Genomic DNA, 17,059 nt, shown 5'->3' with positions numbered 1-17,059 from the left:
CATCTCCTAAAAAAAAAAAATAGGGATTATTGTCTAGTGTAACCTCTTTACTTTTTTGGTTCTTGTCTAGGTATTAACTTTTAGTGGTCTCCTAAAAGCAAATATAATTGCTACCTGTAGAAATTCATCCCACAGACAATATATGTGAGCTCATTTATACATTTGTACATCAGTTCAGGCCCCCTTTTCAGCTATTTGCCATTTACTAGAACTTTGCAAATGTCTAAAACTTGTCTACTATAGAAGGAATACTACAATAATAAATTATAAAAGTGGTAAAATTAATATATTATAGGAGATATAGTGGATCTGATTAAATCTTAGAAATGCTATTCACATCCCTGTGTATTTGACAAAGAAAAAAGTATCTGTAAGTTTGGTTTAGAATTATACCTGGACCCCTTTATTTATCTATTTGGGAAAAAAGATTCCTCAAGATTATGGTTCTGCTTTATTTTTCCTCACTAATTTGTGTAGTAAGAACATACTAAAATGATGGTTATAATAAAGTAGTATCTTTGAAGTTTTTAAGGCATTACTAAAAGAACAAGAATTTCTTAAATCTGAGAATATATGTATATATGAACATGTACATGTAAATATATATGTACAAGTTTTAATCACTGAATCAATTCCCTATGCACATGTTGAGAATTTGTACATATAAATATATATGTGTGTATATTACAGTCTCTTCACTAAAATAAGAAAACAAATTCAGAAGAGCCCAAAAGTAGTATTGCGTTTTACCACAAGAGGGGGCTAGAGAATTCTGATCTCTTCCAAGGTCTATAAAACCCTTTTAACTGCTACTTTATAGACATTCAATTACAACAGGCCATAATACATTAAGGCATTAAAATACACATATATCCCAACATATGCCAAAGCAAGTGCTGCACTAGCGTGTTTGCCAGATGATCACCAGCGCCAACGTCAAGTAAACGGCATCTTCTGATGAAATGTATAAGATCTTACATTTCAGCACTCCTCTCCCCAAAAGACAGCTCACTTGGTTAGGTGATCCCCTTGGAATGGAAAATATCAAGGAATGTGATAAAATACCCAAGAACTGGAGAGTATGACAGGGGCAGGGTAAAGCAAGGATTAAGAGAACTGAAATTTATGTAGTTTGGAAAAGTGAAGACTCTGGGGATAAATGCTCACAGTCTTTAATACCTTCTAAAGGTAACAATATAAATGAATTAGGGGAATTATTCAGTCTCAGAAGATGGTATAGAAAAGAGCAATGGCCTGAAACTAAGGAAGGAAAAGTTTAGGTTGGACATGAAGAATAAATTAGTAATAATAGTTGGGCGGGAAAGATGTCCTGCAAAGGAAGAATCCAAAGTATAATCACTATATTCGATAATTAATTAAATGAGATATTAGTAAGAATGATGTGAATTCATTAGAAGAGCTAGATTAGATAACTCAAGTAATTTTTTTCCTAAGCTCTGACAATCTCTAGGTCTCACTATGTTCTTGGGCATTCACAAATGTCTTTTGATGATGATAATGATCATTTATAGAGAGGAGAGTTCATGATCCCAGTTAACCCTATGTTTTATTAATAAAATGAAATCTAAGGTATTAGTATGAAGTAACATAATTATAAAATTATGCCTACTTTTCACAACATTCCATGAGAATATATACTATACCATATAAGCTATATTTTAACAGTTTATAAAAATGTATCTGCAAATTGAATAAAATGTTTCTATAAGGGAAAACTTTCCATGAAGGAACAATTTCTCTATAAATCCCAATCTTTTACAAGTCAGAGAACCCGTTCTGCATAATATTTCTTTCCTGATAGACTAGTGTGTCTGGGTTTAAGCTACTTAGTGTCCAACATAAAAAGGCTGTTCTCAAAGTCAGAAAGGCAGTCTAGAGCAGTATTGAAATACAATCCGTGAATTCAACGATCTTTCCCCAGTAGACCATAATATTCTAGTTTACTAGACACTTCAGCTTTATTTTAAATAGCATTTTTACTTGAAAAATCAGAATTCTGTGTTAGGTCAAAAAAAATTTATGGCTATAGAAAAACAAAGTCTACCAAAGCATGAAGAATTGAATATGTGCATTAAGCATATATATGTATATAATTGGCCCCAAAGAGTTATTTTATGCTTAAACAAAATCTTTCAAATTTAAATGAATATTAGACTTGGAGGAAAAAATGGTCAATGACTTTGGAACTTCTGGAAGGGCAGTCTAGTAGTTAAAAATCACACAGAGAATATAGAACACTAGAACTTTAGACACAACTGCCCTAGGTAAAATACCCAGTCTTAGGGAGATTGAATATTCAAAGCAAATGCCATATTTATTATAATGAATTTATAGAATCTAAGAACAGGTTAATTAAGCATGCTGTATAAGACTTTCCCACCAACAGCATGCAAACACATATTATTCCTCCCCCTTCTGACTGACATATATCAATCGGTGTATATATTACATTAATAACTGAAACACTGAATATCATTTTGCCACCAATGAAATGATCACACAGACATTTCCAGTAATCATATACTAGAACACATTACCATTGAACTTGTTGACTAGTTTAGAATTTGGAGAGAAACAAAGAATTCCTAGGCCATTATGTAAAAGCATAATCTCATCTGCCAAGTCACTCATTTAAAATCAACTATTTGTACTTAAAAGCTGCCACTGTTATTTCACCACTAATTATAGTGGAAGCTCAATAAATGTTTGACCTTTTAAAAAATGGACCTTTACTCATACTCCCAGTCTGGAAAAAACTTCCAAAAACACTTTGGCCAGGAGCCAGGTCAAATATGACTTTAACTTTCTTCAAAAACTACTGCAAGTCCAACCAATTGGTCTTTTCTGCAAACTATCCCCAAACCTCAGCTTTTGATTATGCACCATATACTTTTTTATGGGAGTGTCTAAATCTTCTCTCTTCGACTGAATTATTTGCTAAGGAAAGAGTCACATCTTCCCTTTTGTAGCCTCCACACAGCAGCTAAACTTGTGATTGAATAAGGTCATTCATTATAGATAGTCAATAACTAACTCTTCATCAGCAGTGTATTAAAATCTATAACATGGACAAAAAGTCCAAAAAGATAATTAATTTGTTCTATGTTAAATCAATTCAGGGACTTATTATATATTATTCATAATTATAATTGTTAGGCTTTTTATATTCTTTTTAAATATGCTGTTCCCAAGTCATCCTGGGAAAAGGATGAGAACATAGATCAGCAAGACAGACACATGTGTCTGAAGAACTTGGCCGAAATTTGCAAGAAATAGCATAAGAGCCAGAATCAGGTCTCTTGCAAAGCTATTTGGGTGTCACGCTGGAAAGCATGCTGAGATGATGCAGGTGAGGAAACAGATGTGGCATGAGATGGGAGAGGCCTTTCCCACAGAGGTGGTATTGGGTGCAGTACTGGATCTGTCACTCGCTAGCTATAGAACTAAAACACTTCCCATATTTAAAATTAGGTTTCCTTTTGGTAAAACAAGAGACAAGATTAAATGATTGAGAAGTCTCTTCCAGCTCTAAAATTTATGATTCTTGTGCAGAAATTTGGGTTAAACACACAAGAAGTTCATTTTAGTGAAAGAGGCATTGTGGAAGATGGCCAGCAATCAACACATGTGAGAGCACTTTACTGGGCACTGGACAGAAGGTTAGAATTTAAACATGTACCCACAGCTGAAAATGCTGGGCTAAAGAATGAAAAATGGATCATTCATAGACAGATAATTGTTATTGTTTTTTAATTCTTCACAAAACATGTATAATCCTTGGCAATCATTTGTTTAAGTTATATAAATTACTGTCAACTTTGAAACCCAGTTTGTCATCTTCATCTGTGATTTATACCAGACTATATAAACGACATGATGTCTTAGATCTAATAAGACATTTATCTTCATGAAGGAGGCCACTGCAAGCCTGAGTGACAGTTTACTTACCCTTATCATAGTTAACTCAACACTGAGTCCTTAATTTCTCCCAGTGATCTGAAATCTGATGGACTCACCTGAAGCCAACAAAACTTGTTCAGAAATCCACTGTGCTCATTCAAAGGGGTATTTTATTGTAGAATTTGCTCTTGGGCCCCCAAAACACAGACATGGAAATAAGTTTTATGCTCCTCCACAATGTAAGCCTCTAAACACACATATATAACTTCCATTAGTGTTGACAGGAGTCATGTGCCTTATTAAAGAGAATATATATCTTTTGGCTAACAACAAAGATAAAAGCAATTGTCTGAAGAATAAAAGTAAAATGAGATAAATGCTTGTTTGAATGTATAAATGTGTGCATGTATATTTACAGAGTTATATACAGAGAAAGACTATATTAAGTCATTTTCATTTTCTTCATATTATAGAAAAAAAGGAGCTAAAAACTCTGAATATGTTCATATACTTTATATAAATTTTTAAATCCACATAAAGAAAGTATTATTGATCCTATCCACGAGAAAGAAGAAAATGGCTTGTTGTTTTTAGGACATTCATTCTTTTTATCTACTAAAGTTCTATTGGTACTTGGGTACTAGGTAATATTGGTACTAAGTACTAGTGACTGAACCTGCAATATCTTTCTATCATGCCAAGTAAAATCGCTCTAAAACATACACTTTTTCTTCCAAAGTTGTCAGCAGGATTTTGCCTAAGATTTATCATGATCAATGAAGTCATTTACCTCTAATCCCTGCATCATTAATTCACATACCTCAGTAAACATTGTAAAGTGCAGTTTATTAACTCCTTGAAACAATGTACACTAAAATTTATACACTAAAATCAGGCCTTATTTGCTGACAATTTGGGGGATTTCAAACTGCCTTATAAATAAATATTTTTTTTATATTCACTGAGTATAAATTCTATCAGGGGTGCTATCACAGATTTAGATCACAAAATCAGCTTATTAAAATGAAGTTCTAAGGACAGAATTTCAATTCATTAAAAGGAAACCTTTTTGAATAATAGTGGTTTTTTTGTAAATACCTAATAATATGACCTTGAAAAAGCACAGAAATGAATAAATCTATAACTGTAATTGTAGATTTTAGCATAATCTTGTTAGCAGATAAAAGAAAATCTGAAAGAGCCAAAGAACACTATTTACAAATGTAAAAATATTAAAGAATCTGTTGGGTAACTACTTCAGGAGAACACATAGCACTTGAACATAAAATGATCATTACTAGGCCACAAAGAAAATCTGAACAAAGTCCAGAGAATCAAAACAACATAGGCTGCAATCTTAGATTATAATGTAGTAAAATTAGAAGCCAGTAATAAAAAAGCAGGTTTAAGAATTCCTAGAAACTACAACAAAACAAATCAAAATAAAAACCAGAACAAAAACACCCAAAATACTTCTAAATAACACATAGTTTAAAAAGGATTTCACAAAGGAAATTATAAAACACTTAGAATAAAACTGTGAATTATAATAACAGCAGGACATATAAAATTTCATGGGATGCTGGTAAAGTGGTAATTAGAGGATAATTTTTAGCTCTGGATACATGTATTTTAAAAATCAACCATATATTCAGAGGAGAAAAGCAATGAGAGTTGGAGAGCTCAGAAGAGTGGGAGCTGCAGAACACAAACATCAGCTAAGTAGTCTTCCAAGGGCAGCACTTTGGAATCTGTTGGGACCCCAGTCCCTCATGTGGATTAGATGTGTTGTTTGTGGCCAAGTCACTTAATTTCTCTAAGTCTTATTTATTTAACTGTAAAATGGGGGTAACAATTATCTTCCTCTCTGAGTAGGTTTGAGAATTAGTTGAGATAGTGCACAAAAAGCACCTTTATTATCCCTTCCAACTCCCAGATTCCATGATTCTGACTTTGGCACAATGAAATACACACTTGATTTCCTGCCACAAAAATCTAACCAATAAATTAAACCTTCATTTTCATTTCACCATACTAAGAAAGCTTTGTTTAAAATGCATTTGGAGATAATGTTTTCTTCCCATTATTAAAAAATAAAACTTACAATGATCAACAAAAGCAGACATATTGTTATTCATAATCTTTTCATTTTTCTTTTTTGCTGTGCTAGGGATCAAACCCAGAGAACCAGGCATGTTAGGCAAATGGTCTACCATGGAGGTACATCCCAAGCCCTGAATTCATAATTTGACTTGTATTTTAAAACTAAGATGAAAGAGGAAAAAGACTGACAAGAGTAACACTGTAAAAAAAACCAACTATTTCCAGAATATTCTATATACTATATTCTATACACTATATATATTCTATAGTCTATATACTGTACCTTTCTATATTATCTATAATATTATATCTATTATATGTTTATACAGTGCACCTTTCAGATAAGACAGGAAGTTGATAATGACCACTATTGGTACTTAAACAAATTTGCAATTTCTGACAGATTTATCAACAAGTTCTCTTATCCAAACATAGTTACAGATAGATCTTTACTTTTCTAATTTTTTTCATTTTTCTAGAGAATAAGAATCTTTTTTTCATATTACACAAATAGAGCACAATTTTTCGTGTCTCTGGTTGAACAAAAAGTAGAGTCACACCATTTGTGTTTTCATACATGTACTTAGGGTAATGATGTCCGTCTTATTTCATCGTCTTTCCTACCCCCATGCTCCCTCCCTTCCCCTCCTTCCCTTTGCCCTATCTGAAGTTCATCTATTCCTCCCATGCTCCCCCATCCCCATTATGAATCAGCATCCTTATATCAGAGAAGACAATAAAAATCTTTTAACCTTCAACATCCTAATGCAAAAATAAGCTCTAAATACATTTTTATTTCCTTCTAGATAGATCTGTTATTCAATATACCTCCACTCCCTTCTCTTTAAGTAGAATACAATATACATAATAAATAATACATAATTACAGATGAGAGTTTTCTTCTAATATAAATTTTAGAAGAATTTTTCTTCTAAAATTTTTTATTTTTTCTCTTTTTTCCAGAAGGAGTCACTATACTCTGTTTATAGAACAATCACTTTCCCCAACCCATCTTTATTAAAGAAGAATTTATACATAGGGATTCTTCATTATGCTAATAAAATAACTCTATTGACACATTAAAATCCATTGTAAATTTGGACACCGAAAGCAATCAGATCTTGATCTTCTGCGTCCTCTGGCTTTTGTACAGTTATTGTATTCAGTGCTGCCTACTAAAAGTTTTTCCTTCAATATGGCAGAAACTTTGCTTTTAATCTGAGGATCCAAATGTTGCTATTTGTTAGCAAGTTTCCACTCCTGACCATGGTGCTATGCCCTCTTGTGTGTCTCTTGGACTGTGGGCATTTGCAAAGGAAAAGGAGATGGAACTGAGATTAGGTAGCAACATGCCTTCATTTTTATGCATGGCTTAGCCTGTAACTTTGATTTTCATTTTTTGCTCTGCACCTGGCCAGGATTCTGTATTCTTCTAGATCTCTTTGTAGTTTTCACAAAGGCGTGACTCAAAACACGACATGCTCTGTGGTTATTGCTTCTCATCATTTAAGTTATGGGCAGATGGGTCAGACTGTGTGTCCTTCTATAATTGTGATTTTAGGAAACTGTTCTGGCTGGAGGTGGAAGACAACAAAACTGAAAACATTTTAACATTTTCTAATAAAGGTAAAATTCCAGAAACCTGAAATAACTGTCACTACAGAGCAAATTAAGGGAAAATATATTTTATTCTTGAAGAACTGCCTTAGCTATCTTCCCAGCAAATGGAGAGAATGACTTTATATTTGTTCAATTGCCTACTCTCTACAATGAGACTGTGAGTCCATAAGGACAGGAACCATGCCCACTTTCTTCAGTGCATAATTCACTTATAACTTATACAGTTCCCTGGCATTACCTTGAATCTCTAAAAAAAAGTATTGCTAAAATAATGAATACATAGCATATCAAGTGCTACAATTTTCTGTAATGATAAATTCAAATAAATAGGATATAAAGTTTACTCAAAGTTTTAACATCTTTATAGCCCTCTCTTTAATTTCACAGGAAATGTACATATCTTCAATTTTCAGGGGGAGAAAAACAAACATTTCTCATGCCTGTTATACATCAAGCACCCAGGCACCGTATTAGATTCAAGGCTGTGAAGAAACTCAAACATCATCCCACAATCAAATTTTTAACATGTAAATAGATTTATTCCTGTCTCTACTGTTTTCTCTATAACTTTGGGAATTTTTTTTAACTTTCATGCACAGAACTAAAGACCAAAATTGATTCAGTAAGAATTTAATTTTACTTATACAATTAGCCCTCTCTTATGAGAAACCTTTATGGAACAAAGTTTTCTACTTTGGAATTTTCCAATACCATTTTGTTTTGTAGTTTTTTTTCCTTTCCCTGGCAATGGAACCCAGGGCCTCACGCATGCTAGGCAAGTGCTCTACCATCAACACAAACTTTTTTAAAAATTTCAATCCTTTTTAATAAAAATATTTTAAACATAGTATTTGTATCTTAGCCAAAATATCTAGAACATAAATCTATCTTTTTGGATAACATTGATAAGGACAACAGAGTTGTTAAGAACGGAGCTTCCAGAACTAAACCACCTAAGTATAAATCCTGGCACTACTACTTACCAGTTGTGTGATCTTAGCTAACTTTCCTAAGTCTCAGTTTCCTTATCTGGAAAATGAGGATAATCCTAATATCTAGCTCTTGGGGCTGTTCTAAGAATGAACATTTGTATGAAATGAACAGGTGCAAGACACATAGTCAGTACTCAGTAAATGCTAGCTTTAAAAGTTTTAATTTATTCAGGTCCTGAGCTCTCAGCAGGGAGTTCTGGCCACTGCTCTCTATAATATAAAGTAGCCCCAGACTGTTATTTTTTTAAAATGCCTGTATAAGTTTTACTTAAAGATTTTTTTCTATGTAACTTTTAAATTATTTTCCTGATTTTTACCTTATGTCCTTTGTTAATTGGTGCCTTTACATTACTCCCTCTTCTATTTTGAAGCTTTATTCTATTGTGTGCTGAGAAACCAAACCACTGTGGTGGTTAGAAATTTGTAAGAGGATTCCCCCAGTGAAGGCCTCAGGGACTCTCCCATGAATAAAATGCATAAATGTTAAATGAAACTCAGTGGCATTTATTTCCACTTAGAGGTCTTTCTGGCTGACTTATTGTATTCTCACCTGTGTTTGGGAAAGTTAGAAATACCAAATAAGTGACCTATGGATTAATGAAGCACTATTGTTCTAATTCTGCCAAGCATTAGATTAATCAAAACCAAAGAAGCGTTGGTTTCTTCATGTTTTGCACTGTTAATTTTCTACAATTATTAATCAGCTACCTAGATAATTATTAAGCTTTCAATTCAAACAATGTTTTTTAGTGTAATTCCTGGACCAATATCGATCTACTATTAGGAAAGTATGGCTCTTCAAAAGGGCTAAATGCAATAGCAAATAATGGATAAAGTAAAAAGAGAGAGGAAATGGGAATTATAAACTCATGAAATTTAAAAGAAAAAGAAATGGATAGATCACAGATTAATAAAGAGAATAATAATAAGGAATAGTTTGCCAACTTTATTTCTCATCTCTAAAAGAATCAGTTTCTAATTTAATATTCAGTTTAGTAGCAACTTTACCTTTTCCCCCACCGGAAAAGTACAAGTAGAATTCAAATAAGAAAACCACGTACAGCCATGATGATCAAACCTTCTGCTCAAGTGGCCAGATGCCAGAAGAGGCACAGCAATCTCCCACCCTTGGGAAATCTGAGCCTGAGCCAGAAACTGGCAACCTCCAGGCCAAAATCTGTATATTTGTATATCTTTTTAAAAATGCATGTCTATTTTGCATTTCACCTTTATATACTGTTGTATTTTTAAATTTTAAAAAATGTTTATAACAGTTGAATACCTCCCATTCTCAAAAATTCAAGTAAAATTGATGCTTCAGGAAGATTTGCATTATAGCTCTTGTGGCTTTCCCTTCCCCTTGATACTACGATGGTCAGGGGCATGGGAACACCAGTGAGATGATACCTTATACTATAATGGACTCAAGATTCTCAAATGATAGACAATAAATTAATAATCAAATTATCATTAAATGAAAGCTCCATTCTCATGCACCTCAATGAAGCTAAGAAATCCAAAAGAATAGTAAGTTGGGCCCTGCAATCTTAAAATGCCCTCGTAGCTTTTGAGCTACCATTATTATAAAAAGATCAATAATGATGTCTTCCTGCTCCACTATGGAATTAGTGTTTCCCTAAATACATTAACTTCAGGAGTATTGAATTACCCAGGAGGATCAGCACCACAATGAAACAAATAGTTGTTCTTTGCAAATCGGTGATTACCAATACAGAGAGCCCACTGAAGGATGCTGGATAGAAAATGACATAAAGCAAAGACCGCAGGACAAAAGGTAACCAAGTCTGGTCACCCCAAATTCAGAAAGATGAAACTCACCCTCATCGTGATAATCTGAAGAAAAGGGTGTATCTGATGTGAGAGACAGGCCATGAGTCCCACTGTGATTATCATCAGAGCTGTCCTGTCCAAGGTCTCCTGAGGGACAAAGAAGAAAACAAGGTCATCTTTTGGACATATTTATAAAGGTGTTTGTAGATCTCTCTTCTGGTACTTATAAAAATGATGCATCTTTTACTTGATGAACATGGCCACTCTCCCCTAACATATGAGAAATAGATAAATAATTTCAAGAACCAACTTACCTGGATGGGAAATTTTCCACTCAAGTAATTCCCTCAATAGAACTAAGGAATTATTAGCTCAGAGTGGGAAGACTTCTTGCCACCAGAGAGAATTTCTCCATCACACTTAAAATGAAAACAGAGCTGTATAAATTAGTATATTTATATACTCTGCCTCTGTTAATCAGAACCTTTATCTGATGGCCTTTTTCTCTTTCTATTTCCAAATGAAATAGAAGTAATGACACAAAGGGTTAACCTCCTATATAATGTAGCAAAGTCAATATTCTTTCCTTCTCTGAAAAATAAGAGACCTAAGTAAGCTCAGAGAGAGCCTAGACTTTGCTGGATTCTATTCCTATTTAAATCACTACTTGTTTTGCAACCTTAATAAAGTTCTCTCTATGTAATTCTAGTTTACAGCCTATGCAACCAACCTCTTAGGAATTCTAAAAGCCCTAAGAAGGTAATATTTGTTCTGCAAAATGACTTTGATAAAAGGTAATGTATATACAATACTGAATTATGCAATTAAAACAATGCTAATCCCTTTTGGGTGTTTTCAACCTACATTGAATTGTATTTTGTAGAAGTGGCCGATGCCATTATGATACTTTAAAAGGTTCAGACGGAAGATGTTAGCTCATTCAGAAACCGGAAGAAAAGGAAAGCGTTGCAAATGGCTTTCCTTAAAATCCCCCAAACAGAGGTACAGTCTGCTGATAAAAGGACACCGACAGCTGCTTAGTTCATTTCACAAGCATGAAAAAAGGATTTTAAACCGAATTTAATATTATCTCAAATACTAATTTCCAAAGGAAATCACCAATGCTAATCTCAGTAAACATTGTAGAGTTCTGGCCCTGGATTTCAACTAGGGAGCAGTGAAACCAAACAACCTACATAGAATCTGTATTGCCTCGCTTTAAAGGTTTATTTCCTACAATTAAACTAGAAGGATAGGGAGGACATAAAATGATGGAAAAAAAAAAAAAGAAAGCTGAAGCTTCCTCCTTCCTTAAATTAGATGATTATACCTACACTTTCCCTCGAATGCTCAGTGGTAGGTAGATATCCATAACTGAGTTGAACACCTGCAGATAGAGGACTTTAAAAATAAACTGTAGAGTCTATTGTAAAAAAAAAAAAAAATTAACCCCACACTACAGTCATTAGCTGAAGCCAGAAGAGATACTCACTTTTATTTGTTCACTGACCAGAACATAAAACATACAGTTAGGCTTAAAGTATCACTGTAAGGTTGCTATAATAACTGAGAAAAATCCCAAATGCCAGACAGAGGGTAAAATGCTCAAATTTTATATCACTGCAAATCCACTGAAATCTAATTATCAGTATGACTCTCTGACTGGAAACCTGAAGGTGAGATGCAAGGGTAGAAAGAATTTTTGTTTTGAACCTAATCAAAATCCTTTAAAAAAAAAAGTAGTTTAGATTGCCAAGAAAAATTTGACATTTGTAATATATATGAAACATTATTTATTAACTATCATTCTGGACTCAGTTTTTTTTCCAGGAATCTGACAAATCTACCAATAAAGAAAAAGAATCTATGCTTACACATTCTGGCATTTATTCTAAGTTTTTTTTTTTTTAAATGAAGACCAGGAAGGGCTTTTGTTGTTTCATTGTGTTCTGTTTTCTAATGAAGTTTTTATTTTGGAATAAATTTTGATTTATGTAAGTGTTGCAAAGATAGTACAAAGAGTTCCCATATACTCTTCAACTTGTTCCCCATAAACTCATCTCCTTCCACAACTAAAGTATATCTATCAAAACCAAGAAGTTAACGTTGCTACATTGCTGTTAACTAAATTATAGGCTTTGTTTTCATTTTGTAAGTTCTTCCATTCATGTCCTTTTTATATATCAGATCAAATTCAGGATATCACACTGCATTTATAGTTCACTTTAAAAAAAAGAAAAGTCTCACCCAAAACACCTGCCTGGATTTGGCACTTGATTTATTAACTTCAGATGGAAAAATCACTGCCACGTGATTCCTATGGTTTTTGAGTACAGTTATCCAAGATGGACCTGTGTGCCAAATGCCAGACTGTGCCCCTATAAAGTATGTGACGAGTAAGGAATACAACTCCAGGTAGCGAAACAGAGCCTAGGTCAGTACTACAGATGGTTGTGGTGGGAGAAACATTTTAAAATATGCCTTACACCCAAGCACAATTAGTTCCTGATGATGAAGATGTTGTTATAAGTGCTTTTAGTGTCATATCAAGTGGCCCAACTCCCTTGGGCTCACACAGCAACTAGTCTATAACACAGTATAAATAGACACTCCCATGTAATTAAAATGATTACAACTACTCAAGATGCATGGGTGAAAAGTTTTATAGAAGAACTGGCAATTACTGTGGTCATTTTGGATTTGCTTAAGTTTAAAGTATCATTTTTCCTTAAAATATAACCGTGCATGTTCTCTGAATTCATCTGTACCTCTGACAATCACAGTTCCAAGTGGCCACGACTGTAGTCCGGTGGGATCAGACATAAATGATCACAAACTATAGTGACAGACATTTCCACTCAGCAGCTCTACAATTAGGGCTTCGAACTCCATCTGCTTAGAGTGCCTCTCTCACAAGCAAGACCCTCTGCCACTGGAGACACACTTCCACGGCAACTCACTCAGAATCAATATATTTCTATACAGATATATATTCTAACACACCGTATCTCCATTAATCACATCCACTACCTTCAGCCTTTCTCTTTGTATTTCTAAACAAGATCCGAGGAAACTATATCAAGGGTTCACCTGCTATTAGCTGGTAATTTGTTCCTCTATCCAAAGTGTCATAAGAATTGGGCGCTAGATACACTCCTTAGTAGATTCAATGGCAGGTTCTCCACTGAGTAGTGCTGAGGGGCCCATAAGGGGGATGATTTCTCTATTGTTCTTTTCTGGGAGTCAAACTCAATTTCATTCATGCTCCGTAGAGTGATAAGTTGGGAATTTCTGAGGGTTGGAGCAGAAAGATAAAACAGCTTTGTGTCAGGTGTAAGGTAATTATTTGCCAGGGTTTCTGTGCTATTTGTTTTTATTCCCTGTGTTTTCATTAACAGTTAATGAGTTTTCCCCCTTAATTCTGAAACAATAGCGTGGCCACTAGAAGTTGGCTTTTTCTGCCATGGATTCAACCAGCTGTTGCTGCTCCATAAACTTTATGGAGAAGTGAATTAAACTGCTAAAAACTTTCATTTACTAATTCAATTCCAAATAAAACAAGGGAAAAATGAACCATAATGTGAGTATTCTGACTCAAAGCAAACCCATCTACTCCTGAACTTGCAGGTACTACTTAGGGACAGAAACAGGGCATAATGACAAGTGTACCAAAGAAATGGGAAAAAAAAAAGAAAGAAGTTTAAGCATTTAAAAACTACAACAGAATATAAGAACAAAAATAACAGATAAGACATACAAATACGTTTGCTTATTTTATATGTAAAGCAATTTTTTAATGTTGGTATAAGCCATCACTTTTATTTCTCTTCTAATTAATTGTTAGCTATGTTATAAAGACTCTATTCATACCTGCAACTATTTTTATGGTATGGTTAGAAACTTTCCAGGGTTTGCTATTACTTCACCACATCTCATTAGATAATATAAGGAAAATGAAATTAATATAATTAGTTAATTTGTAATCTTACAATTAATATAAAATTGTCTGAACATTTTTCTACTTTTTATTTTATTTTTTATTATTTTTACTGCGGTTGGAAGGGAACATGAGACTTTCTACTCTAATATTTAAGAATCCATGAGACACAGAGCTTCCTCTTTAAACTAATAAATCCTCACTAAATTCCATAAATAAAACTCCCTGATCCAAATCCAGTTAGTTTTCATGCTTGATAGCATTAATACTGCTAGATTTTCATGGACCAATTTAATAGTAATGCAGTTCTCAAAGCTGAACTGTAGTAAGATTAGCAAAATGACAGCGTATTATTCTTTATTATAACCATTTGTCTAAGTTTTTGAATCTAATCCCAAATAAAGAAACATGTAGGTACACACATGGCCATATATGTAAAATGTTACTTACATGTAAATACATCATAGAGCACATGTGCAACACCAAAGCTAAAGTTCTGTCAATACTTCCTTTATAAATTACACACCATTTTTGCACATACTCATGCACTAGAAAATGTATGGTGTTTCTCACAGAACATCTCAGAGGCTTCAATGATTTCTAAATATCCACTTGGATGTGCGTGGTTAGTTCTTGTGATTAATCCATGTATAGTGAAGGTCTCAAATTTTTCTCTGTTCTATGCAGTCTTTCTGCCCATATTCCCCTCCTTCTAAAGCTATCCATAACTCAATGTTTAAATATTCTCTTTTTTTTCCTCAAGGCCCTAGCAGTAAGTGTAATAGTGCTGAATGTCATTAACCCTACAGAACAAATGATAGGCCAGGTAAAGAAAGTTTTCATTTATCATTTTTTAAAAAGTTGCTCCAATTAGATCTTGAATGTAATCTTGTGCCTAAGATTAACTATGCTAGCTTATGACACTGTTTACTGATTATACAATTATACTAAGGATAACAGACTTCTTAAGAACCTTCAGAGATAACATTTTCAGAGAATGGTACAGTCTAAACGATCAGAAACTGAACCAAACTGACAGACACTCAAAGTACAATCACTACAACAGAACCTGTGATTCTAACAACCAAAAACTATGTAGCCATAGCTTAATAATATTCTCATATGGACTACATCTGTCAGTGTTGGATTGGAGAGGAAATCACCCGCGGGAGTCCATTGAAAAGCACCCCCTTCCAAGAAAATGGTCTTTCATGATGCAGGTTTTCATTTTGACCAGTAGGGTGAGCTGCAGTGTGTAGCATCATCCTAGCTCTGGGAAAGAGAGAGAGAGAGAGAGAGAGAGAGAGAGAGAGAGAGAGAGAGAGAGAGAGAGAGAGAGAGAGAGAGAAAAGAAAAAGTAACCACTGTGGGCACTCTTTTGCTCCTTCCCTTCTGCCTTCAGAAAATGCAGAGATTTTTAACCCTTCTTAGGTTTCACATAGAGGCTCAACTCCTGGATATTAACACACTGGAGGGCTGGCAGCAACAAATATAAACCAGATAATTGTATATGTGACAATGCACACTTCATAAAGCAAATTACAGCCTGTCAGCAATCATTCCGGCTTTACACTAACACATTCCATCTACCACATTATTGTTCAAATGGTACTAAAATAGAACCTGCTGAGTTGGAATATTTTCAATAGTAATAAGATTTCTGACAGAATTCAAAACATGTAAACCTAGGCATTTAGTAGTATATGGATAACTATGTTATAAAATGAATGAATTCATCATTGGGCAACCAGGCAACCATACCTGGAATTATTGTTTGTAGTTCTGTTTTCTTTGGATCACTGTATTTTCATGCCTTAATTCTTATTACAAAGTTATTCAACTGAATTGAATTTTCAACATACTTGCAGGAGAAAGTCAGCTATAATAATAAAAACATGATAACTAGCTGAACTCTTAGAGGGTACAGGCTCTGGGCCAGGGCTCTTCATGTATTATCTAATTCAATCCTGGAAACAATCCTGGGTTATATTATTATTCCAAAGATGCAGATGAAGATATTGAGACACAAAGAACAAGTAGTTTACTCCAAGTCCCTGAAGTGACTCATAAGTGTTACATCCAGGCTTTGACCTCACCTTGTCTGATTACTAAATTCTTGTCCTAACACATTGACCTGCTTGGGAGCCAAATCTGCAGGCTTTATGATCATTATTCAAAGACAAAACATAGTGAATGACAGCCAACATCTTGAATTTATGGTATTAACTAGTATTATTTTACTTCAACAAAGTAAATCTACAATCAAAATATAAATTCTTCTTAGTAGTAATAACAGCCGACTCACATTAGGTATGGAGACTGGAACTGACAAAGCCAAATGTGGCCAAGGAGGAAGTGGTCAAACCCACAGATTAAATTTATTATAGTAGTATTGGTGTAGCGATTTTTAAAATATCACTTTTGGCATAAATTTTCTGCTTGCAAACTTTAATACAGCTACTTGGGGCTTAGACACATCAATATATTGAATTTTTCTATTCTTTTTTGTTTGTTTGTTTGATTCTGTGGGATTCTGGGTATTTTGACCTGGCATAACAGAAAATGAACCAATGTGTTCCATACCTAAATATAGCTTGGGCCTAGCTTAGTTAAAGAATATTTCCTTTTTGGCAAAATCATGCTTTAAGTCTCAGAGTAGAAAAATCCTTTGAAAAATATAATACCACATGAATGC

The 17,059-nt window shown here is 34.0% G+C and overlaps 1 protein-coding gene across 1 annotated transcript in view; it reads right to left on the bottom strand.

Annotated features, from left to right (window-relative positions):
- Skap1 (src kinase associated phosphoprotein 1) overlaps positions 1–17,059 on the bottom strand; it is a 278,274-nt gene that overhangs the window by 185,190 nt on the left and 76,025 nt on the right. The window contains exon 4 of the mRNA XM_027924587.2: positions 10,476–10,574. Coding sequence (XP_027780388.1) covers positions 10,476–10,574 — 99 coding nt within the window. The remainder of the gene's footprint in view (positions 1–10,475; positions 10,575–17,059) is intronic.

The sequence above is a fragment of the Marmota flaviventris genome, chromosome 17 (assembly GCF_047511675.1).
Source record: "Marmota flaviventris isolate mMarFla1 chromosome 17, mMarFla1.hap1, whole genome shotgun sequence".
Taxonomy (NCBI): domain Eukaryota; kingdom Metazoa; phylum Chordata; class Mammalia; order Rodentia; family Sciuridae; genus Marmota; species Marmota flaviventris.
The sequence above is the reverse complement of the archived record's forward strand: the minus strand, read 5'-3'. Positions and strand labels throughout refer to the sequence as shown.